The sequence below is a fragment of the Triturus cristatus genome, chromosome 11 (assembly GCF_964204655.1).
Source record: "Triturus cristatus chromosome 11, aTriCri1.1, whole genome shotgun sequence".
NCBI classification, from domain to species: domain Eukaryota; kingdom Metazoa; phylum Chordata; class Amphibia; order Caudata; family Salamandridae; genus Triturus; species Triturus cristatus.
In genome coordinates, this window is record NC_140594.1 from 1,111,254,449 (window position 1) to 1,111,279,478 (window position 25,030).

The 25,030-nt window shown below is 45.1% G+C and overlaps 1 protein-coding gene across 1 annotated transcript; it reads left to right on the top strand.

The window, feature by feature from the left end:
- Window positions 1-867: 867 nt before the first annotated feature.
- LOC146786106 (uncharacterized) lies at window positions 868-23,119 on the top strand. Its single transcript, XM_085635603.1, has 2 exons — window positions 868-1,139; window positions 21,529-23,119. The coding sequence occupies exon 2, from the start codon at window positions 21,544-21,546 to the stop codon at window positions 22,744-22,746; it is 1,203 nt and encodes a 400-aa protein (XP_085491729.1). The 5' UTR covers window positions 868-1,139; window positions 21,529-21,543; the 3' UTR covers window positions 22,747-23,119.
- Window positions 23,120-25,030: the final 1,911 nt, after the last annotated feature.

Consider the following 25,030-nt stretch of genomic DNA (forward strand, 5'->3'; position numbering starts at 1 on the left):
ACTATACCAGAGTAATATCCTACACTGAAAGAAAATACAGAAACACCGCATTTTAGAAATAGCTAACACTCTTAGAGCATGCAAGATTTAATAAAACGTGAAACGCCAACAGGAACTAAATCGCTAACAAGTACTAACTTAACATTTTATACATTCGTTGTTCAAAAAAATCGAGTCGCGTTTGTTATAATGCGAGTTTTATTTGTTTTAATTCTAATGCAATGTTTACTGTTTGTTCTCAAGTTGTGCTTTACCTGCACGAGCCTTGCATTCTAGGTTATGTTCCACATTCCTTTCTGGAATGGCAGAGGCAGCTGGATTCTGGCCACTGTTCTGGCCGGTCACCGCCTCCGCTGCTGGGGACATGTATGAAGATTAAAGTTCCTTAAATACTTACCTCGTCATCACCGCAGCGTTTCCCTCACAAAAGGTAGGGTTCAAGTACCACAACTCTTGGAGCGCGGCATCAAGCAGGCCGTTAAACTGCCGCCTTAGAACCTTGCAAAGCACAACGTTCTAAGACATACCATGTGCAGGAACAAAACAGGGGGAAAGGGGGGGTGCAGGAAACGGGTATAAACAATAAATAAATACAGTTAATGAATGTGACAGCCCCCCTTACTCTCCTATGTCGGGGGTGTTCTCTTTCCTCCGGTCTGCTGTACGCTGATCTGCCCCGCTCCCCCTGTTATCTCGGTGGAGTGTTCCGCCCCTTTTGTGCACGCGCAGGGCAGTGGGGCGAGGAAAAAGCTCAGAGGCTCGTGGAGCCAGGAAAGGAGGAAGAAGAAGGGTAGGCCGGGAGGGAGCGGGGCCGAGAGGTGTCACGGGTCTGAGGGAGGAGACTCTGAAACTGAACCGGTGCCAGGAGAGAAAGCGCGGGGCGGAGCCCGAGGGAGCGCAGACATGTCCGAGTCATGTTTGGGAAGTGAAACTAGGAGGGGAACTCCAGCATAAAGAGGAGGTAGACATTCTCGGGCTCCAGACAGCTGCAGAAGAGGAGCACGGAGGCAGGACACCAGCAGCAGGGCAGAGGGTCACAGAAGCAGACATCAGCAGGGCCGAGGGTGCACAGAGACAGGACACGGGAGGCTATCGTTAGGAGGCAGAGAGGGTGCACTGAGGCGAGAGGCAAGCAGTAGGTAAGGAGCAGGATGGGTCTGCAGGGGGAGGGTCTCACACCAAGGGATGCAAGTGTGCCCAAGGTCTTAACTTTTCTGTGCGGTGCCTTGTGACCCCAGCAGCCTTCCTGCTATCAATGTCCAGCATTACAGAACGTCCCTGTACTTACTTTCATTTTTGCATAACTCCTTTTAGTTGTCTCCAGCCCAAATTTGCCTCTGTTTCAATCTTAATAGAGAAAATAAATGCACCCGCTTTTTTTTAGTACCTCCCTCTGTCCTGGTTCGCAATGTTGCCATCTATGGCCTTTATCTGTGGCATCACCCTATGTACGACTCCTACTTAGTTTAACGGCTCCTCAAAAGCCAACACAGTCTATAAATAATATATCCCGTATGCCTAGGATACTTTCAGCTCGTGCACAACTTGTGATCATATCACCATCTTTTCACGAGCACCATCCTCTGTACACAGCATGGTGTTTAACACACCTGACCATGTGAGCCAGGATACTTTCTCCATGACTCATAGTTTGCTCATAGCGCACCCTCTTTTCGTGGCATCTTGTTTGTCCGCCCTCCTATTGGACAACCAATTTAGTTTTTTGAAGGAAAGGATGGTGCTGAGTCAGCTTAAGACCCCCCAGCCAGTCCAAAAAGTAGCAGGTGTATCACATTATTTGCCATAATGACCCAGGGCTCATGGAAACCACATTTATGTGTTGCCGGGTTCATTTAGAACCACAAAGCAATAGAGAAACAAGTATTCATAAAATATACAAGGATGATTTAATTTAGTTCACAAACAAATATTTAAAAAATCTACATTTTAATAGGAAGGTTGAAGCTTTTCTAAATTTAATCGAGGCCACACATCATTATTATGATCTGTTTCATGCTCATGTAGTGCTCCCATGAATCAATATAAGAATGCTGACTTAATTTGTAGCCTCTAATTTCAAATTCCTTCACATTTACAGAATGTTTTAAAATGTTCAATTGTACATTTTGCTTCTTTAATTATATACACCCTGTTAATCTAATAATTTTATTTAATTTTACGAAGCTGTCGCGGACCTCCTGAGTAGGCTTCGCAGATCCCCAGAGGCCCCTGGACCGCAGGTTAAGAACCACTGGTGTAGTGGATTTGCATTACGCATTTCTTAAAGTGAATCCTTTCGCGCGTAAGTGGTCAGGGGTACTTGGCCCCTTTCAGATGCTGCCATTAGTTTGAAATAAAGCATCGATGCGTCAGAAGTAAGTTTGCCTAAAACACACACCATCTTCCTTGGGGCCACCAAGGGCCGTGAGGACCACTGTGCATATATGCCCGCAAAGAAGTTATCAGTGTGTTTTATCTACTCAGACGCACCCCCTCCTAAATATTGCTGTTCATCCCCTCATTATACGGCTCCCTAGTAATAGGGTGTGGTTAAATCATTGTTGGATTATGACAACACTTTTCATTTTCGAATTCTGGCAACAGAGACATCTGCTGTGCTTGGTGTGGGGCATGCCTGATCTTGGTTCCTTGTTAAAAATGCAATACCTCCTCTAGGGGGGGATAGTTTAGGTTTGAAAGTAGGTGTAGTATGTTCTTCGTTTAACAGTAAAACAAAATGGATTGTGCTGTTGTTATTGTGATACATCTGCCTGGCTGACGTACCTGGAGGTCAGGGCTCAGCAACTGTAATGCAATCATTTAATAAAATTTGTTTAAAAAAAAAAAAAATGCAATACCTCCCAGTGTCTGCGGTCTGTACAGTAGCTTTAGGTCAGATCTCTCAAATTTTCTAGATCCATGCATGAGAAACTCACCCAGGCCAAGTTTTTGCTTTGCATTTTGGGATTCATAGTTCTGATTTTAAACTGGGAGAAACAGGGCTACAAAGACCCAAAATGCAAATCAAAACAACTGGTATGGCCAACTTACTCAAGAATGGAACTGGGACACTTGCTACCAAAGGTTCTAAATTCCAAGACGTCCTAGCCACTGTTGTAGAATTTTGCATCAGATTACTTGAGGTCACTTAGGAACACTTTGAAAGCTCATCTGTGCCTCTTTTTTTGGGTGAGGGTGAAAATAAATCCTGGATTTCCGAGGACAGTCCCTGTTTTAGAGGGCTGACCGGTTGTCCCGAAGCTTTTCTTCGTTTTCAGTCTATGTCCCGGTTTTCAGAACAAAGGTCAAGTCACCCTGCAAAAAGCAGAATTGAAAGGTGTATTTCCAAAGGCGCCCCTAACCTCTGAAGTAATTTATGTGTTTCTTACAGGAAGCGCATGAGGAGGTCGGCCGTATGCCTCCAACAGAGAGGAGACAGGGCACACTCACACCTCCACCTACCTACCTAATGTCTGTAGTCCTTTTTGTATGTTTGGCCTGTCTTGGGTTTTGCTCCTCAATATCTGGTTACCCTGGGGCTGATAAGTCACCTAAGTCAACAAAAATAAGAGGGGGGGACCAGGAGCTCGTTCAGGTCCAGTGTCCGTGCTCCACAACTGACTGTTGTATCACAAGGGAAACTGTTCCATATAGAGAGTGCCAGATGTCACCCAGTCAAAAAAAGAAAGATAGATGAGCAGAGGAGGACGAAAAAGAGAGAGGCATAGGTTCGTCCCCAGTATCAAGGATCCAATCCCGAAAGGGGAGGGCCAAATCTTGCCTCTTGGTTGCCCTCAAACACCCCGAAGGATGTTGTGCTTCATTATCGGGCTTTTGCTCCTCATCGAGCCGGCGCTGCAATGCCCAAAGGGTCACTTTAACGGAGTTCTTTTAAGAGAAAAGTCAGTGTGCGGGTGTGAGGGGTGGATCTGGTGAAAAAAGTGGTGAAGTGCGTGCAAGGATAGATAATAAAACTACCTAGGAGTATCCACTGGCGAACTCTTTAATAGTGTGGTGCCCCTGGTAGGTTAAAAAAACAGTAGGTTGGTGAGTTACTATGAGGCCTGATGTGCCCGTGTAACTTAACAAAAGGTCGACATGTTTCACGCCTTAGTACTCTGAATGATCAATGGCGTTTCTTCAGCACCTAACTGATGCGGTGGATGTGCACGTCAGAAAAGAAGGGGGTTCCAGAATAGTGATGGTAACCCACACAGGTGAGAGATGGCTCGGGGTTGACCGCAGGGTTAATTACCCTGTTTCTGTGGTCTGCAATCTCGACTTGTAGATGTGCCCAAGCAGGGAAGGTACCTATAGGGGATGAAAACATGAAATAAAGTGGGAGAAAAAAAGCTCATGCGTCAGGCGCCTTATGGCAAAAGTGTGTAATAAACCTTTGCACATACTGTAAGGTTGCGTCCAAGACAGCATAACCCGACCAATAAACATACAAACATTAAGAAATTACAGGACATAGTCACAGTTAACACCTAGTGGTACCGGCTGGGGGACCCGCTGGCGCCGTGTTACAGTGAGTCACAAATCGTGGGCACGGCTCCCCAGGTACACCGTCTGCCCACCGGTGGAGGTTGCTGTGTAAGTTATTCATGTAAGCAGAGAGGAGTCCAGCGAGACAAGTACGATGTGCCGCCTGGTGCGCATCACGCCGGGAGGGGTTGAAGGAATTGTCACGCTATCAGTGCAAGGACATCTCTGAATCGTGCAATCACCACTGGTTACCAGAATAGACGGTGGCGAAACATGCAACAACATATTAAAAAAATCATCGCGGGGATAATGAGGAGGGCAATGCCCAGCTTACCCTCACTAGATAGGGGATCAGTCTCCCTAGGCTAGTCACCGCTGGATGCCTGCACCCTATTGGCTATATACAGGGGAAAGAATGCAAATGCGGGCAAAGTTGTGGTGAATACCAGCTTCGGCAATGAGGGGCAGGTACAGTAAGTCTAGTGCACACTGCATGATAAATACAATCCCCCCCACTATCATGGTAGTTCCTACTCACGGTTGCGTCGGGTACCGGCTCAGCACCTACCCTCACTCAGTGGCTGCCTGTAGTGAGTATGTGTGGCGCCTCCCCCTGGTATTCATAGCTTATGGGGCTGTGGAGGAAGGCGTCTCCTCCATCCTATCTGGTGTACGTGTTGTGCCTAGTCACTGTCTGATGCCATTGCGCTTGCTCAGAGGAAAATGTTTCAGGGTGAGTGCGCGCATGCTCTGTGAGGGTGCCGCTGCCGCGCATGCTTGTGCGGTGTATTGGCCCCGGGTGACATGGTCAGACTATAGTAGATGTGGATAGTGTCATACCCACGTGATGGTATTGTTTACACAACGTGGATACCCTGTGGGTTAATCACGCACTACGATAGTGCATCGATCCCCTGGGGGTGGCATATGTTAATGGATAGGACAAAAGTCCCGGGTGACCTGGTCATAATAAGCTCAGTGTGGGGAGTGTTCGGACCACGTGATCGTCTTACTTAACCAACGATCTTGAGGCCCTATAAGCTTCACTCTTATCAAGGTGATGTCTGAGCCTAATAGGGAAGGAAGATTCAGACAGTCTGCCAACCTAGGTCATTATGTGGAACTGTCATAATGTACAGGTGCCATGATGAGTATCCTTGCCAAGGGTGAGCCAGAACCTAGTTACTAATACCATGTAAAAAAGGGGGGGAAATGGGTGTAATCAGGGCACGTGGGGGTGGGGTGAGCTGCAGCTAGTCGTACTGCGGAGTCAGTGGCAGATGTTAGACTGACTGTGCTGGTGTCCAGAACATAGTGTGCCCAGGCTTAAAGTTCCACCCATGGTATTTCATCATTCAGTCCATTGATCTGAGCCTGTAAGCGAAAGACCCAACGTTTGTCCTGATGTAGGAGGGCCTGTGTTTTCCAAGTGGGTCTTGATTCTAGGACTGTCCATGCCAGTTGATCACAGTTGTGACCCACCTCCAGATAGTGGTTGGTCAGCTTGGTGGCTGTCCTTCCCCGCCTTATGGTGCTCTTGTTCTCGCTTATTCGTATACTGACTGGGCGTGAAGTCATGCCGATGTACCTCAGACCACAAGGGCATGTGATGAGGTATACGCAGTTCTTGGTGTTGCAATTAGAGTGCCCCCGTTGTTCCCACATGAAGTCGCCTAGAGTAAGTGTCTTTGTTTGGGTTGTGGTGGAGTAGGCGTTACAGTTACCACACGGGTAGTTTCCTGAAACAGGTGGTAGGTTCCAGAGTGTGGCATTCTGAGGGCCCTTCTTCTTGTTCAGTGGACGTGTATTTACCAGGGTGTCCCGTAGATTAGACGTCCTTCTAAACGCAAAGCGTGGTTTTTCAAGGTTCACTGAGTCAGTATTCAGGATTTTCCAATTCCGTTTGATAATGTTCTTCACTTTGTTGGATAGGGGTGTGAAGGTTGTGACACGTGAGAATTTTGCTTAGTTCTTTTTCTTTCGTTTCGAGTAGGGCCTGTCTGTTATTATTCCTAGCCTGTTTTCTCGCCTTCTCGACCACCCTCTTCGGGTAATGCCTGTCCAGGAGATTCTCCTCAAGGTGGTTAGCCTCTGTTTCAAAATCCTGTGGAGTTGTACAGTTACGTCATATCCGCAGGAACTGTCCATATGGGAGATTCTCACACAAGGCCTTGGGATGATGACTCTGAAAGTCTAACAGACTGTTGCAGTCAGTGGTCTTCCTGTGCAGTGTCGTCCAGAGTACGCCCTCGTCAAGGATGATCTTAAGATCCAGAAATGGGATGGTTGATTTGTTTATTGTACCGGTGAACCGAAGGTGTTGATTGAGTCCATTGATACATTCCAAGAAGGAGTCGCAGGTGGTCCTGGGTCCTCTCCATAGTATCAAGATGTCGTTTATGTACCTCTTCCATGTAAAGAGGTTTTTCTTGTACGGGTTGTCGTCGGAGAATATGTTCCTGGCCTCAAAGGATGCCATGTGCAGGCCCGCCAGGCTCGGCGCAAAAGTGCTGCCCATGCTGTTACCTTGTATCTGGTGAAAGATCGATGTCTTGTACATAAAAAAGTTGTGTTTCAGGGCCATGGTGATCAGGTCAATGATGAAGTCCGCTGGGGTGTTGGACTGTAGATCTCATTCCTGAAGTAGGTGTCCCACGACCTTGATGGTGGCGTCCTGGGGGATATTTGTGTAGAGTGCTTCCACATCCAGGGTTAGCAGAAGGTTAATGGGTTCGATGTTCTCCTCATTGATGGCCTATCAAGTTCAGTACATCTCGTGTGTCTTTGAGGTATGCGGTGGTTGCTTGTACCAAAGGGCGAAGGAAGTGGTCGGTAAATTGGCTCAGGGGTTCCAAGAGGGAGTTGATCCCGGAGACTATCGGTCGTCCTGGTGGTGGAATCACCCCTTTGTGTATTTTCGGAACGACGTAGAAGTACGGCATTCTCTGGTTATCGTTCACCAGAAAAGCCGCCTCTTAAGGGGAAATCCAGCCCTCTGTGTTCGCTTCATTTACCAAAATGCGGATCTGCTTCGAGAGTCGTTCTGTCGGATCTTCGTTTAGTCTCCGATAGTATCTGGTATTGTTCAGTTGTTTGTCACACTCAGCCTCATAGTCATCAATGTCTAGGAGGACCGTGGCACCCCCTTTGTCCGCCGGTTTGATAATGATGGTTTCATCCTCCTTTAATGAGTCCAGAGCCCGACGTAATCTATTCGGTAGATTGTTGAATGTTGAGCCCTGTTCCAACCGGTTGGCCTCTTTCATTACTGCTTTCTCAAATGTTATGACCTCGCTGGGGACCATTGCGGTAGTGGGTGTGAACTTAGATGGGTGTCTCAGTCCTGAATCTTGTTGTTCTGGTGTGGGTCTTCCTTGGAAGAATGCTTGTAGTCGTATCTTCCTAAATAGTTGGTGGAGTTCTTGGTTCATTTTGAATTTGTCCTCCTTAGGCGTGGGAAGGAAGCCTAATCCTAATTCAAGGGCCGAGGTCTCCTCTTTGCTTAGTACTTTTTTTGAGAGATTGACCACTATGGTCTTGGATGTGTCATGCTCCTGGTTTGTCTCTGTTTTTTTAGTCCGGCGTCCTGCCATTGTACTTGCTTCTGACCTCTTCTTTTTCCTTTGCCTCGCCCCCTGCCTCTGTACTGAAATGGAGGTGGTGGGTTAGGAAAGAAGGGTTGTGTGTAGCCCGGTTGTGGTCCTTGGAACCCAGGGTACCACATAGGGCCCTGGGGTGGGTAAGGTGTGTGGTGGAATCCATACATTGGAGGTGGTATTGGTGGTGGAGGGGGAAGTAGTCCAGGATTGTTCTGGTTTCTGCCCCAGCTCCTGTCGCTCGAGTTGCTGTAGGCTGATCGTCCTGAGTTGTTTGAAGACGCTGAACTGTCGTCAGACAGGGCATCGGTGTCTGTGGTCTGGTAGTCGTCTTTTATGTAGGGATAGATCCTCTCTATCGAAGTTCTTCACATCCTTTTGCAGTTTGGAAACCTTCTGTTTGAGGAGGTAATCGCGGTGGTCGTTCATCTCGGTGTTGATCTCCGCCAGGCGGGATTTGAACATTGGTATGTTGATCCCTACCCTCAGGCCGTCCTCGGCTATCTTAATCTTAATGATCAGTGCCTCCGTGCCCTTTGGGATTGGATCCTTGATACTGGGGACAAACCTCCGCCTCTCTCTTTTTCATCCTCCTCTTTTCTATTCTATATCTTTCTTTTTTTGACTGGGTGACACCTGGCACCCTCTACATGGTACAGTGTCCCTTGTGATTTAACAGCTGATAAAGTCACCGACATACCAAATGGGGCACGCAAGGCTGAGGCTATCTAGTAGCCGCCACCCATTGAAACCAGAGTTCACTATCTACCTCGCCTCCTCCGTGTAGCATCCCCATTCCAGTCCCCCAAAATCAGTTTGAGTTTTCCTAATAATGTTGATATACTACTGATCTGTGAGGATGCCTTTCACAATAAACAGTAACCTTACCAAAAATGCTGACCCCCATGGATCTTTTAGTTGTGATTTATGGCACTCCACCAGATCCCATTATTCCTGCTTTCAGGCTCTTTTGCCTGTGTTTTTTTTATGCAGTAATTTGTACACACCAATATGCTCTCCTTTCTAAATCCTTACCTTAGTAGTTCCCCCCAATGGCATGGCTACCCTCATGTAAGGCAACTTGTTTCTATGTTATTCATGTTCTTTAAGTGCCTTTTTGTCACTGTCTCCTGTGTTAAAACCACTCTGTGCTTTGTCTTTCTTGATGTCCCATTGTGCTGTGTCCCATCCCTATTCCCTTTTGCCTCATCCCTTTTACCTGCTTCACTTCTCCTGCATCCCCATCTTCTCCTTTAGCCATCAGTCTCTTCAATTTACTTTCATTTTCTCCCTTGTCTCTGACCACACCCTGTCCCACTGCTACAGATTTTACACTGCACCACTCCCTTGCCCTGGGGATGTGTCTCCCATACCTTCCACCAATCCGCCATGCCTTTTCTGTAACGCACAGTTTATTCCCAAGCTCCTGCTCTGCTCTCCACCTCCTCGAGCACGTACGTCCTCCACTCCACCAACATCTGCCGCTGCCTTTGGTGCATCAACTTTCATAACACCGTTTCTTCGCAGGTTAGCGTTACCCATTATCCTGCATAAGCCACAATCTTCCCCTTTCATGGAGGGCTTGTGCACACTCTTCCAACCATGCCGGTATTTCCCTGTCTTCCTCCTCCTCATAGTCGAAATCAGCCTGCCCCCCCCCCCCCCCCCCCCCTAACACCTTTGCCACCCTAGCACTACTCGTCCTGGGCTGTGCCCCATATCCCAATTCAATTTCAAGTCTTTATTTCGATTTACATCATAAAAGACAACAGAAAATTTTATAGACAATTTAAAAAAAAAAAAAAAAAAAAAAGAGGGGTACAAAAAACAAGAGAGGGGACCAAAATCTCGACGCAGACAGCCAGTGTGACATACATAGCAGCGACAATTATAAATAGGTAAATTAATATCTCATTTGTTAAAAACCCATAAAAGTGTTAAAATTACCAAGTTATCCAATGAGTCGTAATTTATGAGCACGAAAAATCCAAGTCCAGTGGAGGAATTTTGCAACAGCAATAGTCACAGATTGAGATGTATTTGTTTTAAGGCACCGCAAAGCCTCAACACCTGACCGAAAACCCATTAGGAGACTTTTTAAGCCAAACCCGTCTTGGAATTTTATACTCCAGACAGACAAATAAAATATGCACAATGTTTTCCAGTTGTGCTGGACAGAAAGGACAGTCAGGGTTAAGGCCTTTTCGCCATTTGGCAACAAAAAAGTTTACTGGAAGAGTGCCCACCCTGAATTGATGGTATCATTTTCTGTCCTCCACAACTGTAATACAGTCCCAATAATTTTCAAACAAGGGCCTGTCCTTGAGTGCCAAGAAGTCCGAGGTTAGAGACGGACCGATGCTTGAACCAAATCTTCTTTCTGAAACCACCCGCCAATATAAGTCTTTTAGAATTTTTCTGGAGGGAAAAATATGTAAAGTGGGCTCCTCCCAGTGACTTGCTAGGCCCATAGCGGAGTAAAGTAACCTGACCTCCCTCATCCATGGAATCTTTTGTGCCTTATCGGTCCCCCTGACATCCAGAAAAGCCTGGGCATATTCGGAAAGTTCAGGAGTTACCCATAGCCGCCTCCAATAAGCCACTGGTCTATAGCGTGCTATGTCCTCTAGGCGCAAAACACCCAGATCGTAATACAGGGGAATTAGAAGAGTTGATATCGGAAGGCCGGTAATTACACGCAAAAACTTATTCTGAGCCCTAGACAACTGGGTAAGATTGGAATACCCCCACATTACTGCCCCATAGAAAGTTGCCCGACCTATCTTGGCATCATATATTTTGAGGGCTGGGATCAAAGGTTTAGTGTGAGACAGGTAAAGCTCTTTTGTTAGTGCACCAGTTAACTGTGCATGCTTTATTACCACTTGGTCTATGTGCGGTTTCCATTCCAATTTCGTTGCGAGGGTTATACCCAAGTATGAAAAAACCCTGGTCTGCTCTAATTTAATTCCGAATCTAAACCTGGGGCTCTGCCTCTGGGGATAGAATTCAGTACCTTTCGCACCTCATTCAAATCAAAAACCAGAGGAGTTGTACCCATGGTGGCAGAGATAATTGGTACAACTCCCCTCAAATGCATCTATTAAAGCAAACTGAGATGCAAAGTGCGAAACCCACAGGTTGGGTGGTACAAAATTAACTGGTTCGTCTCTTTTTGATCCCCTGCCCAGGTCCCAGAAAGAACACATAGATCGTTCTTTACTGGCAGTGTGAAGATCACTCCAGTAATCCTGATCCCATGCACGTTTGGCCTCATATTGGACTTTTTTATAAGATTCACGAGCTTTCCTTATACCAGCTATGTCCTTAGTTTTTACTGCATCTGACAAGGCCTGATATGCGACCCTACATGATTTCTCATACCATTGGTCCTCCTTTCTGGATGGCCTATTAGGTTTGGCATGAGTGTTTTATAAAAAAACGCTAAGTTGATTAAAGAAATTCGTATGGATAATATTAACTTTGCCCATATCTTCCTTCTGAGCAATACAATTCTGTAAATCATTAGTGGCTTTAGTGGTTAAATCCCTAATAGTTAAAATCTGCCTCTCATTCATTGGACAATTATTCCATTTGACACGCCTTGAATCATTAGTTTGGACAATTTCCACCTTCCTAGAAGGAGCCTCCTGACAATTAGTATTAAATAATTTAAATGATAGTTTGTAAGGGATCGTGATCACTCTCCACCCTTTCCACCACTATCATATCCTTAATACTAGACCAGTGTTCTTTATTGGTAATAATATAAGCAATGCGGCTTTTACGAAGTCCATTATTATAAGTAGAGGCCCCATGTGTGTCGGAGGCTGATCTACCATTTATTGCACGTAGTCCATGGCCAATACAAAGTACCTTAAGCTGAAGTACAGCCTCGGTCCATTTTTTGATTGGCAAGAGTGTCAACTGGGGAATATTCCAAATACGATCCTCTTCTGAGGTAAGATCGATATCATTAATGTCCAGAGGTTCAAAGCAGCAATTAAAATCACCCGCTACTATGACATCACCCTCTTGGCTACATACATCAAGGAGCTGGTCCAACTCCTCCACAGTATTTGAAGATTTTCCCCCCGGTAGCCCTCTAGCATAAATATTAAAAACAAAAAGATCCTTTAGTCCAGGGCGCTGGACTTGGATAAGTAAGATATCATTACTTTTCGAGTCCAATTGAGTCAAAAGATACCCGCTGTCCTGTTTAATCCATGTTAATAGTCCCCCCTTAGCTCTTCCATGGGGACTAGGAACAGCTGGAACATAAAAACTGAGATAACCGGGTCTATGATCTAAAACAGTAGACCAGGTTTCCTGCAGTAATATAATATCCCTGTTCTCCAGGAACTTAGACCAATCAGATGACACAACTTTATTTCTAAGCCCTGCCACATTCCAGGAGACTAAAGATGAATAAACATTATCATCGTCCCTATCTTGGGGACCACATGATAAGGCTTCCTGCAAGTCTCCAACGACTTGGTCCCCTTGGTTTGAAGCCACTTGCACATGACTATTAGTATTAACAGGTACACTAAACTGAACCACTTCACTTAGTTCTGGGGATATTACACCTAGTAACCCTCCGCCAGATGATATATTTCCTACAGAGAGATTTGCCAAATAAGGTCCTCGCAAACCCTGATCTTGACCATGAGCCAGTCAGTCATTACAATCTAGAGAGCTCAACGCCTCAAATCTATTACTTACTTCAATGGGTCTAACATTAGTATCAAAACAAGGAGCGAGGTTACTCCCTCTAATAGCGGCTGTGGGGCTTGGGGGGTAAAAATACCCTAAAGGCAGTATATTGATACGGTCTTGGTGTATCCTCAATGAACCCGCCTGTCGTAGGATATGATCAACCAAGTGAGGAGATGCAAAGTTAACAACGACACAATCTCCACCCATGCCCTTCTTGGTATCCCCCACCCAATCCACCCTTCGAACCATCTTGAAATTTTTAAACAGGTTATCGCCCAACACAGTTCTAGAATTCAAATGATGTAATACTTTATTTTTAAGTGATGACCAATGTTCCTCTTGGCCATCCAATGTTTTGGGAACATTGGCCAAGATAACCGTGTATGGGCACGCCTCTGGGGGAAGATGGAATTTTATGTGTTTGTGAGAAGGAAGGTGAATACCATTTGGACTACCCCTAAAATCTCCACAACCAGGAATAATACTTCTTGTAGTAGCTGAGTTGTTTGGTGCGGTCGTTACCTGCACTGCTACCTGATCCCTAAAGGTTTGTGCATCACCATTCGAACTTGTGGCTAACGGCAAATGTGTGGGAGCACAATCAGAACGAGTGGCTGTCAATTTGGTGTTCGTCAAAGAGCCCTGATGATTTAATACCTGACTTTCCAAAGCTATCAACCTGTGGTCGATTAACTCAAGTTTTTCCTTAACAGGGCTGATTAGAGCTTTGAAGCGCTCCTCAAAAGCCCCCAAGAATCTAAGCATTTGGTCACCCTCAATAGGGTTATTTGATGTAAAAGACGATTGGACTCCCTCTGCGTGAGATTTAGGTTTATTAATCTGGGATTGTTGACTTGTTACCGGAGAACTCTGGCCAACAGTAGATTTACTTTTCCTCGCTTGTTTGGCATGTGGTTTGCTACCCTTAATGGCACTATCAGCCTTCCGCTTCCTTGATAGCTCTTTAACTCTAGTGACAGGCTCGGCCCGAGCCTGCCTAGTGCGTGTGTTGGGGGGTGAAGGCATCGGGCTAGGAGCAAAAGAACAGGAAGCATTTAATATATTTAGTGGGTCTTGGTTTTGTAGCAATACCATAGGTACTTGAAGATTCCCCGTACAAGCGATAGATAATGGATTGGTCAATTTGTTAATGTTAGCATTGGATGGATCCAGAGCTAGCCTCCTTTCTACCAGTTCTATCTCTTTGGCCACCGCTGTTTCGGCCCGTTTTAAATACGCATCCAATGTTCCAGCCCCTCCTTTGGAATTGGCAATAGATGTAGCCATATTACCAGGAACTCCCCCAAAAATTACAAACAAAGAAACAAACAGAAAGTAAATGTCAATTGCACAGCCGTGAGGGGCCCCACAAATAGTCTTGAATCAAGACCGTAAATGTTCAATAGGATACACCTAATAACTTATCTGGTCGCCATGTTCAATACGTGTATCCCGGATCCACCAGGCACGATGAAAATAAGTAGGCCCGACCCGACCTCCTCCGTCCTTGGACGGCCACAGACGGCCCGCCCTTTGCCCGGGCTTAGCCCGGCGCTGCCCGCGCGCTGTCCCGCGACACGGGAGGTGTGCTGAAATTTAAAGCGCCTCCAGGCGCGTGTGCTACGACGCGGGGTTCCGCCTTCCGGCGCTCAGGAGCCTGGGAAATGAAGTCCACCTCCAAACAGCGGCCGCGGTGTTAGGAGATGCGGCGGCGGGAGGGAGACAGGACAACAGCAAACAGGACGATCACAGGCAAGCACAGGTAGGTACTGGGTCTCAATAATAAATTAGCCTCAGACTGGTTTTGGCGCCCGCTCCACCGGAGGTGTGCTAAAATTTAAAGCGCCTCCAGGCGCGTGTGCTACGACGCGGGGTTCCGCCTTCCGGCGCTCAGGAGCCTGGGAAATGAAGTCCCCCTCCACACTGCGGCCGCGGTGTTTGGAGATGCGGCGGCGGGAGGGAGACAGGACAACAGCAAACAGGACGATCACAGGCAAGCACAGGTAGGTACTGGGTCCCAATAATAAATTAGCCTCAGACTGGTTTTGACCATATCCCACTTCTCCGTCATACTCGTCTCAGCACACTCTGGCAAGCGGGCCACAATCCAGGCACCTTGTCACCCCTACCTTATTTTCCTTGCAGGCTTGCCTTTGCCTCTACATTAGCACCTGCTCAGGGCTTTAAGTGGTATGAAAAAACTGAGAGGGAGGAAGTCTCTCAAAGGGGCGTGGTCCATGTAATTAAGGGCGTGGCTTAAAAATCTGTGCTTAGCATAGTGTGCTGCCTGACTGGTATTTTGCTATTTCTGCCATTGTTTCCAGATATATAAAGCAACAATTAACATTATACCTACAACCCTGGACTATTGGTTTTGTCAATGGTTGTTAGTTGCAATAAGCAACAACAATGGCTTCCTTGTTTGTATGTAATATTGAAAATGCTTCCGTTCGGAATTGATGAGACTGTGTACAAACTATAACTAGTCTCTTTGAAGTTACATCAAAGGCAGTGAAGAGTGGTACTGCTGCAGAGATTTATTTTTCATTCTGAGGGTGTGGGCAAAAATGGAGAGTCTGATAGGGACCCGTCTCAGCACCTGCTTTTAAGAAGTGTCCATGCTGAACACGGGCAGGACCCGGCCCACTTAAAGACCTGCACCTGCCGCCCTCTTGTCTCCCTATGTGTTAACTGGAGACTTCTTATCCTTGACCCATAACAATGTCTGTTTTCTTCTTTCCACCCCCACCTCTCCCCTACTCCCATGGTACGCACCTTACTGCCACATTGGTGCTCTTGGGCAAAGGTCCGAATGCCTAACTAGCCCTAACTGCCTCTGTGTGGGCATCTCCAACCCTCTCGAATACCCCAGGGGGCGAGGTCATTTATTCCATTCCCTCTCCCTGGAGGCACATTGGCTCTGAATGCCAACCACAAGCCCTGACCTTGGGTTTAAAGCTTTTATTTTACGCAAATATGTGTTTTTTTTTAAACGAACCAGACCCGCAGGCGTTGGAGCGCTTCACATGAGCACTGGTTACATTACACAAGGTCACATTTTTGGATGGGGGAAGGGAGAGTGATTTTCCTAAAATCACAGGCTCCCTGGTTAGAAAGTCGGTGGCGCCGACCCTAGCGCCACATCCCCTCCCAGTAGCAGATATGGGGTGGCCTAGGGATTTATGTTGTTGGCGAGGATTTGTTTTAATCCCGGCGTCATCATTAATAAATCGTGTAATCTGTCTGTTACGAATGGTGAATGAATGTGATATAAAATATATCAATGCTGTCTAGTGCTGTTCCCAGCCCATTCCTCGTCATCTCCTGGTATCGGAAATACTTTACATAAAATTAGAATAGACAAGGTCTCCGAGGAACAAGACGGTGGATATATGCTGCCAGACTCGCCTAGAAGCGAGCTGACGCCTGGGGATGTCAGACGGTCCCTGAGACCACTGTCACATGCCCACATGTAGCGTTGCTTCAGACAAGCTCGGGGCGCAGGGTAGCATGCCTGGGCTTGTGTCTCCGAAGCCCCTCCCTCCTCAATGGGCTGGAGAAAAATTAAACAAGCCTTTGCCGATTTCACTGACGCGCTGTGCTTAGCTCACAGATCCATAGTTCCCCTTTCCTAAAAGTGCAGATTTGACAACACTCAGCTGGGAAGGCTGCTCAGTAGTTTAATGTACGCACTGCAAAGACTTGTGTGGTATGCAGTTTGAGGAAGAGGAGCCATTGAGAGAGAAATAATACTAGCTATCAAGCATCTAGAGAAAATTCAGGATGCCGTGTTCGCCACATATGCATTAAGAAGTAATTGAATTATCTTTATTTCCTTTATTCTGCCAAGAGTAGTTTTACCGGATAACCTATGTCACTGTGTTTTCTACTGGTGTCATCATCTCTATACCTTCCGATAGCAACTTAGTGCATTCTGGGAGTTATAGTCTTGGTTCAGTTGAATTCAACACATTGGACCAGCACACCTGAAAAAATAATCTGTAAAACGAAAAATCCAGGACTGGAAAGGGGTGTCATTGTGAAATGAAGTCCTCTGCTCACCCTTCTTTTTGGCAACTAGTTTACCTTATGTGTGTGATTGTTTGGTTTGCTAGTGGTTGAAGGTTTTCCTATGTGTGTGTTTGATTGTTATAGAGATGTGTATTGCATTAATCGTTTCCCCATGGTGTACAATTGGTTTCCCACAAGTGTTATTGATTTCACATGTGTGAATTAATACATTTCCCATATGATTAATTTCCTGTTCGGTTTCCTCAGTGTATGATGATTGGTTTGCTTGGTGTCTGGGTGAATGACCAGTTTCCCTTGGGTGGCTTTGATTAGTTTTCCAGGTGTGTGTATTGGATTGATTGGTTTCCTTGGTATGCCATTGGTTCTCAAGGATTCCTGTTTGAGTCCTTCGTCGGATTAATTGACTTTCCAGGTATTTTAGTGATCGATTTGGTTTTCCCACATCTTCCATCAGATTGGTTGCTTGCATGGTGCTTATTGAACCAGTGGGCCACTGCAAGCATTGCTGGGATATAGTACAGAGGTAGAGAAGGATTGTCGCGAGAATGAGGACAACAAGAGAAGTGGGGGGTGAGGGAGAGAGAAGGGAACCCAGCGGTAAGTCATTGGCTGGAACCTGGTGATTGATTGGTTTGGATGGCAATAAGTTGGTCAGAATCTCTGGTCATTTGACCCAGAATCCATCTGAAATCTACTAATTATGGCTGGAGGAACTGCTTGCCAAATGCAGACACCTAGTGTCAGAACAGCTCCTCAGGGCCAGTCCAAGTCCTGTACTCTGTTATAGCCTGTGCAGTAGAGCAGACTCAATCATTTGTTCTTACAAAGATTTTGTATGATTGATTGGCTTCTTGGATGGTTGATGTATTAGTCTCCCTGGTGTGTAATTGATCCATTCGTTTTTAAGGCATGTGATTAGTTTCACAAGTGCCTAATTAATTTTCATTCTAGGTGTACAATATTTGAATTGGTTTCTAGCAACGTGATTGATTGCTTTGGTTTCGAGGTATTTGATTGTTTAATTTTCCAGGTGTAGAGTGGATTTTCCAGGTTTAATGAAAGGATTGGTTGATTTTTCAAGGCATTTGACTGATTCCTTTGTTTCCCAAGCACATGACATATGTGATAATGCTTTCACTTCAATTGTTGATTTCCCCAGTTATGTGATTGATTTGTGGGCAGTAATTGCTTTTCCACGCCCAAGTTTAGTAATTAGTTTTCCAGGTGTTTGATTGATTTTCTCAGGTTTGAGATCAGTCATGGGAGCTTCCATGGCTACAATAGTGTTTTGGCTTTCTCAGGTTTCTGATTATTTGGATGGTTTCAGAAGTATGTGAACAGTGATTGAATTTCTACTTGCATGACCAATAATTGATTTCACAAGTCTGTAAACAATTAATTGTGTCCGGGAAACACATCAATAGTAGTTTATGGTCCTACGTAAGAACAATGTTTGTTTTTCTTGGTATATAATAAATAGTTTGGTTTCCCCAGGTATGTGGCTGTTTTGTTAGTTTTTCAAGTGTTCGTTTAATGGCTTGCTTTCCATATGTATGACTATCGTTTTTGAGGCGAGTGACAACTTGTGTTTTTAGGGGTACAATAGCTTGTGTGATTCACTTGGCATCTGGTCCTTTAATGGTTTCCAGCGTGCTTAATTGATTGGTTTCCTGGGTTTTTCTAGGTAATTGTTGTAGAACCAATTACTTAATTTTTCGTAAGTAGGGTTGATTGATTATTTGGAGAGGAAAAATGAAGTATGAAAAGAAACCCAGCCGAACCACTTGCTAAACCTAGACAGTGCCTGCCTGAGAATACGGTATAAAAGTGAGTCCCAAACATCCCCACTTTGTCCAGATCAAACTGCTTCACTACAAAGAAGAATTGCTGTGTTCCAAGACTGATATCGCTGCTAGCCAATATCGCAAATGCGAGGGGATATCTTGTGCTTTTTGCAAGTATCACTGGAGGAAGGTGTGGGTCTGCCAGTGACCCTGCGGGCTGCCTGCTTAGAGGAGAGAGTCTCGACCCACAGGTGTCTGCCTGCTTCTGGAGAAGAACCCAGTTGTCTAGACCTGCAGAAGAAACGTGGGAGAGTGATGAGAAGACCCATGAAGTGGTCAGAGTCCACTGGTCTCACTGCCAGCTGAGGAGAGGTTGTGTCTGACTTGCCACTGTAGATCGCAAAGCTAAGAATGACCTATTCAAAGACAAGCTTGGAGAAAGACGCAGAGGTCCTGTGCTGGGTGATTTCTTTGTACTTCAGTGATTACACCAGTTCCATAGACCAAAGGAGGAAGGTCCTTCCACTGTGAATTCTGGAGCGGACTTTGTGGAGCTGCTTCCGAGCCAGCCAGCAAGCACTGGAGGGAAGGAGCCGGGGTTGGCTAGAACGGGCCCGTTACCATACACCTATGTCTTTCTTGTACCTGAATGAAGGCAGGATGTAAAAGAATTAGGCTCGCATGTAGGCCGAGGCAAGCTACTGAGCGTGCTGGCCAACTGGACAGGGTGACACATTTGCTTTTTAAAAATGTTATTAAATATTTTATAAGTATTTTCAAAAATAATTTTCTGAATATTCAGTACGCATCCATATAGAATTTATAATGACAGAGTTATTACAGAGATAATGGTGTTAAAAAAGCACACTACAATATGCTAATATAGTTATCTGGTCCGAAAATAGTTATGCGTATTAGTTCAGTTAACTAGCATAGTAATATTTCCCCAGCCGTCACTGCTGGTCCAATAAGTGTCCAGTGGCCATGTACGAGATTATGGGCAATTTGACGGCTTTTCTAGGACCTGTGTGTAATAATAATCCCCGGTGTTTTAGTCTGCTTTGCTGTGTTGTTGTGCTTGGTTTTTATGGCCGGATTGTCTTTATTTCTTTGTTTTGATTGGTCTTTTCATTTTTTTTTATCTGCACTTTTGATGATTTGTGGGATATTCATTTGAAAAAAAAATGTTTTTGTTACATTAACACAAATACCACGTTTGGGACAGGAAAAGTTGCTTGTTACTGATTTCTCATATGGAAATGTGTCCGCAAAACGTAATTCCTGTTAGTGATTTCTCATCATATGAATTTACCTCACAGTAATTTCAGATGGTTTCCACGTGCAGTTTTTCGGCATACCGAATTACTGTATAAAAGAATCACACACAGAGGACTTGGAATCAAACGAGGCAAAATGAATGCATAAAACCATACAGAAACCTTGTTCCGCTCAACTGGTAGTCAGTGTATAGGCTCGTTATTTTCATTATTCTGTCCTTTGATGTGCAACTCGGACACTGCTGCTGTATGTTAGTCCTGTAAGATTGCAGACAAACTGTGTGTGCTCCCCATCCCGTCCTGATACAGACCCGCAGACACTGGTCACATAAGGTTTGAAATATCACCTCCTGTGCCGGGGACTAAGGTCGTGATATATTAACACTTCTGCACAAGGGGGCATGCTGTGCCTATGAGTATCCTCTATGCAGGTAAGAATTCTCCCCTTTTTTCCCATTGTTGAACTGGGTGCCCTCAGGAGCCGTTGTGTACTTTGAGCGGCTTCTTCATTGTATGAAGAAGTTGAAAGAGATTCACAGCAGGAATACGTTTGTAGGTTGGGGTTAGGGGCATTTTAAGGATTTTGGTGGCCCGGGCCAAATGTATTTTGGGGCCCCTGTTCGGTAGAGCTTTGAATTTATGATCTAATTTCAGCCCTTTCATGCTGTCTTTGACCAGGTCACTGACAGTGAACAGGTGCACTTGTCCAAATTCTAAAGTTGTTACATCTAATATTCAGGGATAGTGATGTGTGTTTTCAATATTGTAACACTAATATTATTGCAAATAATCTCTGTGACACCCTTCCATTTCTTATATGTGAGGCCCTGTTTTGTTCTAAAATAAACTTTTTATGGATGTTACATGAAACGCAGCATTTCTCTGCAGAATGTCGGTAATAGACTTTCACACACCACTCACATTAAATTAAAGGGAAACAGTATTTTAAACAATCTATTTAAGAATTATTCAAGACCATCAGGACAAGATTCCCTGCAGAACAGAGCTGACTATCAGGGGGGCCTGGGCCAGAGCCCACATTGCCCATGCCTTAAAACGTCTCTGCACGTGGCCAAGACACAACTGGCCCGAAACAGTGAGCTGCACCCCTTAAACAAAACAGTGTAACCAGATATTCTCAGTCCAAATTCTTTACCGTTGAGGCTCATCAAAGCTGAAGAAATCGGATGAAGAAAATTGAATTTAAAAAATGAGCACTGGGAAAGGCTAGCAACATGCTCCAAGCCATCTCTACAGAGAAAACGGGACTTGGGTAGTATAGCCTAAGTATTTTTTCTTGAGTTTCTGCTTTTTAGTGCTAAGCAAGTATCTCTTGTACATTTCTTTAACATGAAGGTTGCCCTTTATATTGAATCAATAAGGCGTGAAAGTGAGAGTTTCCGTTTGTATCTGTAAAGTATATACTTAAATTTCAAAACTGTATCTGGGGAAAAACATGTTAAACATTCTAGAAAGATGGATTGAAGTGTTTTGGCTGGGGATGTCGGTGTGAATCTTTAATGTTCCATAGGTTGCATCCATCTTCTAAAGCTGTACCCTCATGCCTTTAATGGCTATTTGTTGTATTGATTTTACTTCATACGAACATTTACTGTTCTGTCTTTTTGTTAGGATTGAACTTCAGGAATGGGCAGACCAAGAAAAGATGCCACAACTGGGGGACACTCAGTCCCTGTGGGGGGTGCAAGTACCCCAGCATCCAAACCAGCAACTTCCAGATCAGCCCCGTCGTCGGCCAGGGCTAAGACAACAACCACACCTCGAAGTGCCCCCTCTGCCAGGGCTCAAACTGTTCGTGCTAAGGAGACAGTCAGATCAATGAGTGACGAAGGTTCCAGGAAGACTACCCCACATTCATATGCAGCAACCACCAACTTCATCCACAGTGACGTGAACAACAATCAGGGGGCAGGCGTTAGGTCATCGGCAAGTGATGGAGGGAAAAGTAGAGCCAGAGTACCAAATGCCTCCAAGTCTACACCGGCCTGCACTTCTGCCAGCAGTGGCCAATCTGATACAAGGATACATTCGACCCGAACAACGTCTGTGAAGATGCCAGCAAAACAGGGTGGACAAGGAGAACCACTCTTTACTTGGCACAAGAGCTTGGAGATGGCAATTGACGATATTGAGAAGGAAACACGAGGTCAGCGGGATAACCCTAAATGGCATGAATGGCGCGAAAACCGCATCACAGCCTCTGTGGCGCACAAGATCGCCAACAGCAAGTTTGTAAATGGCAAGAGTTCCGAAGTCCCACAGTCTTACCTCAAGGCGGTGGTGAATAAGAGCTCTGACATACAAACCCCAGCAATGTCATGGGGGATTAGAAACGAAAAGAGAGCAGTCCAGGAGTATGAGCACCTGAAGTCCAGGAACCACAGTGGGGGCGTCAAAGTGGAAGACTGTGGCCTCTTCGTCCATCCAGAGAAGAACTGGTTGGCTGCCAGCCCGGATGGCATTGTCAAGGACCACTCAACTGGAAAACCTGTTGGCCTTCTGGAGGTTAAGTGCCCATACAAACATAAAGACAACACAATAAAGGATGCCTGCAAAGATGACAAATTCTGCTTGACCCCAAATGGTGATTCTTATGCCCTCAAGAGGGACCACCCCTACTACACACAGGTGCAGACTCAGATGGCAGCCACTGGCTTAAAGAAGACCGACTTTGTGGTGTACACCAAGAAGGAGACAGCCATTGCCCCCGTAGAGTTTGATGCCAAGTTCTGGGAGGCAACCGAACCAAAGCTGGAAAAGTTCTACAATGAGGCAGTGGTGCCACACATGGAGAAGAGAAATGCCTTGGTATGGGCAACAGAGGAGTAATAAACTGGAAGACGCATAGGACTTGGCCATTGTTAGGTTATGAAGTGCATTAGCCCACCCAGCCCATTTTGTTCCTCTGAGTGGTGTAACTGTGCAGAAGGTCCAGAAGTCTGCATCGATTGTATGTTCTCATGGACCTTCGGTTCAGAAAATGTTCTTATTTTGGACAGCGTTTCTTTTTGAAAGTATGTTAGAAAGCTTGAGCTTGTTTGTGTGTTTATACGGTTTACTCCTACTACATTTGTTTTCTGCACTCCAAAAACAAGTGTTTAAATTGGAAGGTTAAAAACAGTTTATATGCATTACTTTCAGAACAAATGGGATGCTGACCATAATTTATTACTCATAGGTAAAAATACAAACCACAAAAATATTTACTACTGTGGTCTGAGTTTTCTGGTGGTTGAGTAATGCTTAAAAATAAACAATGTATATGGGTCATGCTGGGTGAAGTGGATTGGTCTAGATCATAGGTAAGTGCTGTCAGATGTAGTGAGCCTCTGGTAGTCAAGGACATATATATATATATATATTTTTTTTATTATTATTTTTATTTTTATTTTACAAACAATATAGGCCGAAATGGGGCCATAACGGTAAATGTTACATCCGGGTGAAAAGGACCTATACTTAAATGTTCTTAAAAATATAGCATCTGTTTCTGCAGCAGTCGGAATTGGGATCAAGTTCACAGAATCACAACTATCTTTGGAAATGCTTTGAGGGGTGAGCGCCTATGCAAAGTCCTCCTTATGGATCACGAATATGGAGCTCCCTTGATTATGATTTAATCACCTTGAAAACCGGGCCCAAATGCCATCTTATGGCCTCGGTACGAGTGCTCCGGAATTTCCAATGAGCCCAATAGGGAAACAAAATGCCCACCCCTGGGACTACGGCACTCGCAAGGAGGCCCTTTCAGACTGATCCACCAAGCCCGATAGCTGCTCCCCTGAATCTAATATTGCAGCAATGAATCCAGGGCAATCTGTAAACCCCTGTCCAAGTGAGTTTGTTCCATCTGAGGGCAGACACCATGAGGTTATGTTCGCTGCTCTGTAGAATTGACTTAGCCGAATGGTCTGTCAAATTAACATGGTCTTGACCTGCGTCTGTCCATCAGCAGATCACAAGATTCCTCTTCACCGCTTGCTGGATTAAATGTCATTAGTCACCTTCAGACGCAAAGCGTCGTTGGTGTATGTTAGAGGCTGTTAACATTTGGAATATTATTGTTCTGTGTTGACATTAAACATCTTGCTTGATGTAACAGAGTTGTATTTTTTTGCTTGTAAGGGCTGAATTTCCATAATGAAAAACAAAACGTGATGCATTATTTGTTTACCATACCAGCAGTTGTAATCTGAAGACCCCACCAGCTTCCAGAGGAGATCACTATTGCCAATCACAGGTTTCCTAGAAAGCAAGAACCACCAACATCCATGATAACAGTAGGCATTCCACAATTTCTATCACAGTATTCGTCTTGATACTGTCAGTGATACAATGCTCCTAAAGGTAGTCTGGGCTCTCAAGTCCCTTGACCAGAGGCCACCGTGGAGCAACATGTGAATAGAGTGCGGTACATACACATGCAATAGAGCGCCTGGGTGTTAACAAGAGAGTTGCACCTTTGAGTATTAATAGTATTTACACGCAAAACGAATATGATTCCATTTGAGCATGAAGGCGTTGAGTGTAAGAGTGAAACACAAAAGAAAGGAGGCATCTAAAGAAGTATTATCAGAGGCACAGACAGAGAATATCTAAAGTTGTGAAAGCCTCTGTCCAACTAAGGTTTGTTGTGCTATGAGGCCCTACAGGGTGATTTGTTATATCTTGGTGACCAACATGCCAAGGCCCCTATTTACAAAGATTTCATGCAATGCAGATTAGCAATCAAATTTATTACACTACATTAAGCAAAGGGGAAAACAGCCAAGAGAAATATCTACGAAGATTGGACTGCTGCTATTGTCACCTCTGTGCTGGCACATAAATAGGGTAAAGTGAACAATGCACAGCCTTGCAACATTGAGCGGTGCGAGTCTGTACTGTCTGGTATAAAATATGTACTCCAATTATACCCCTACTTTACAAATTCCTATGCTCAGAAAAAGGCAGAAAGTTTGCTGTGCACTGCAGTACGCATGCAGTTTGTCTGTTTCTGGGAGATACCTGCCCCCTCTTGTTTACGCCTGCTTTCTTGGGGTTAGTTTTTGACACCAGGCCCAGTCTGGCCATTTTAGTAGATTGAACTTTGCATCAAACCCTATTGGTGTTT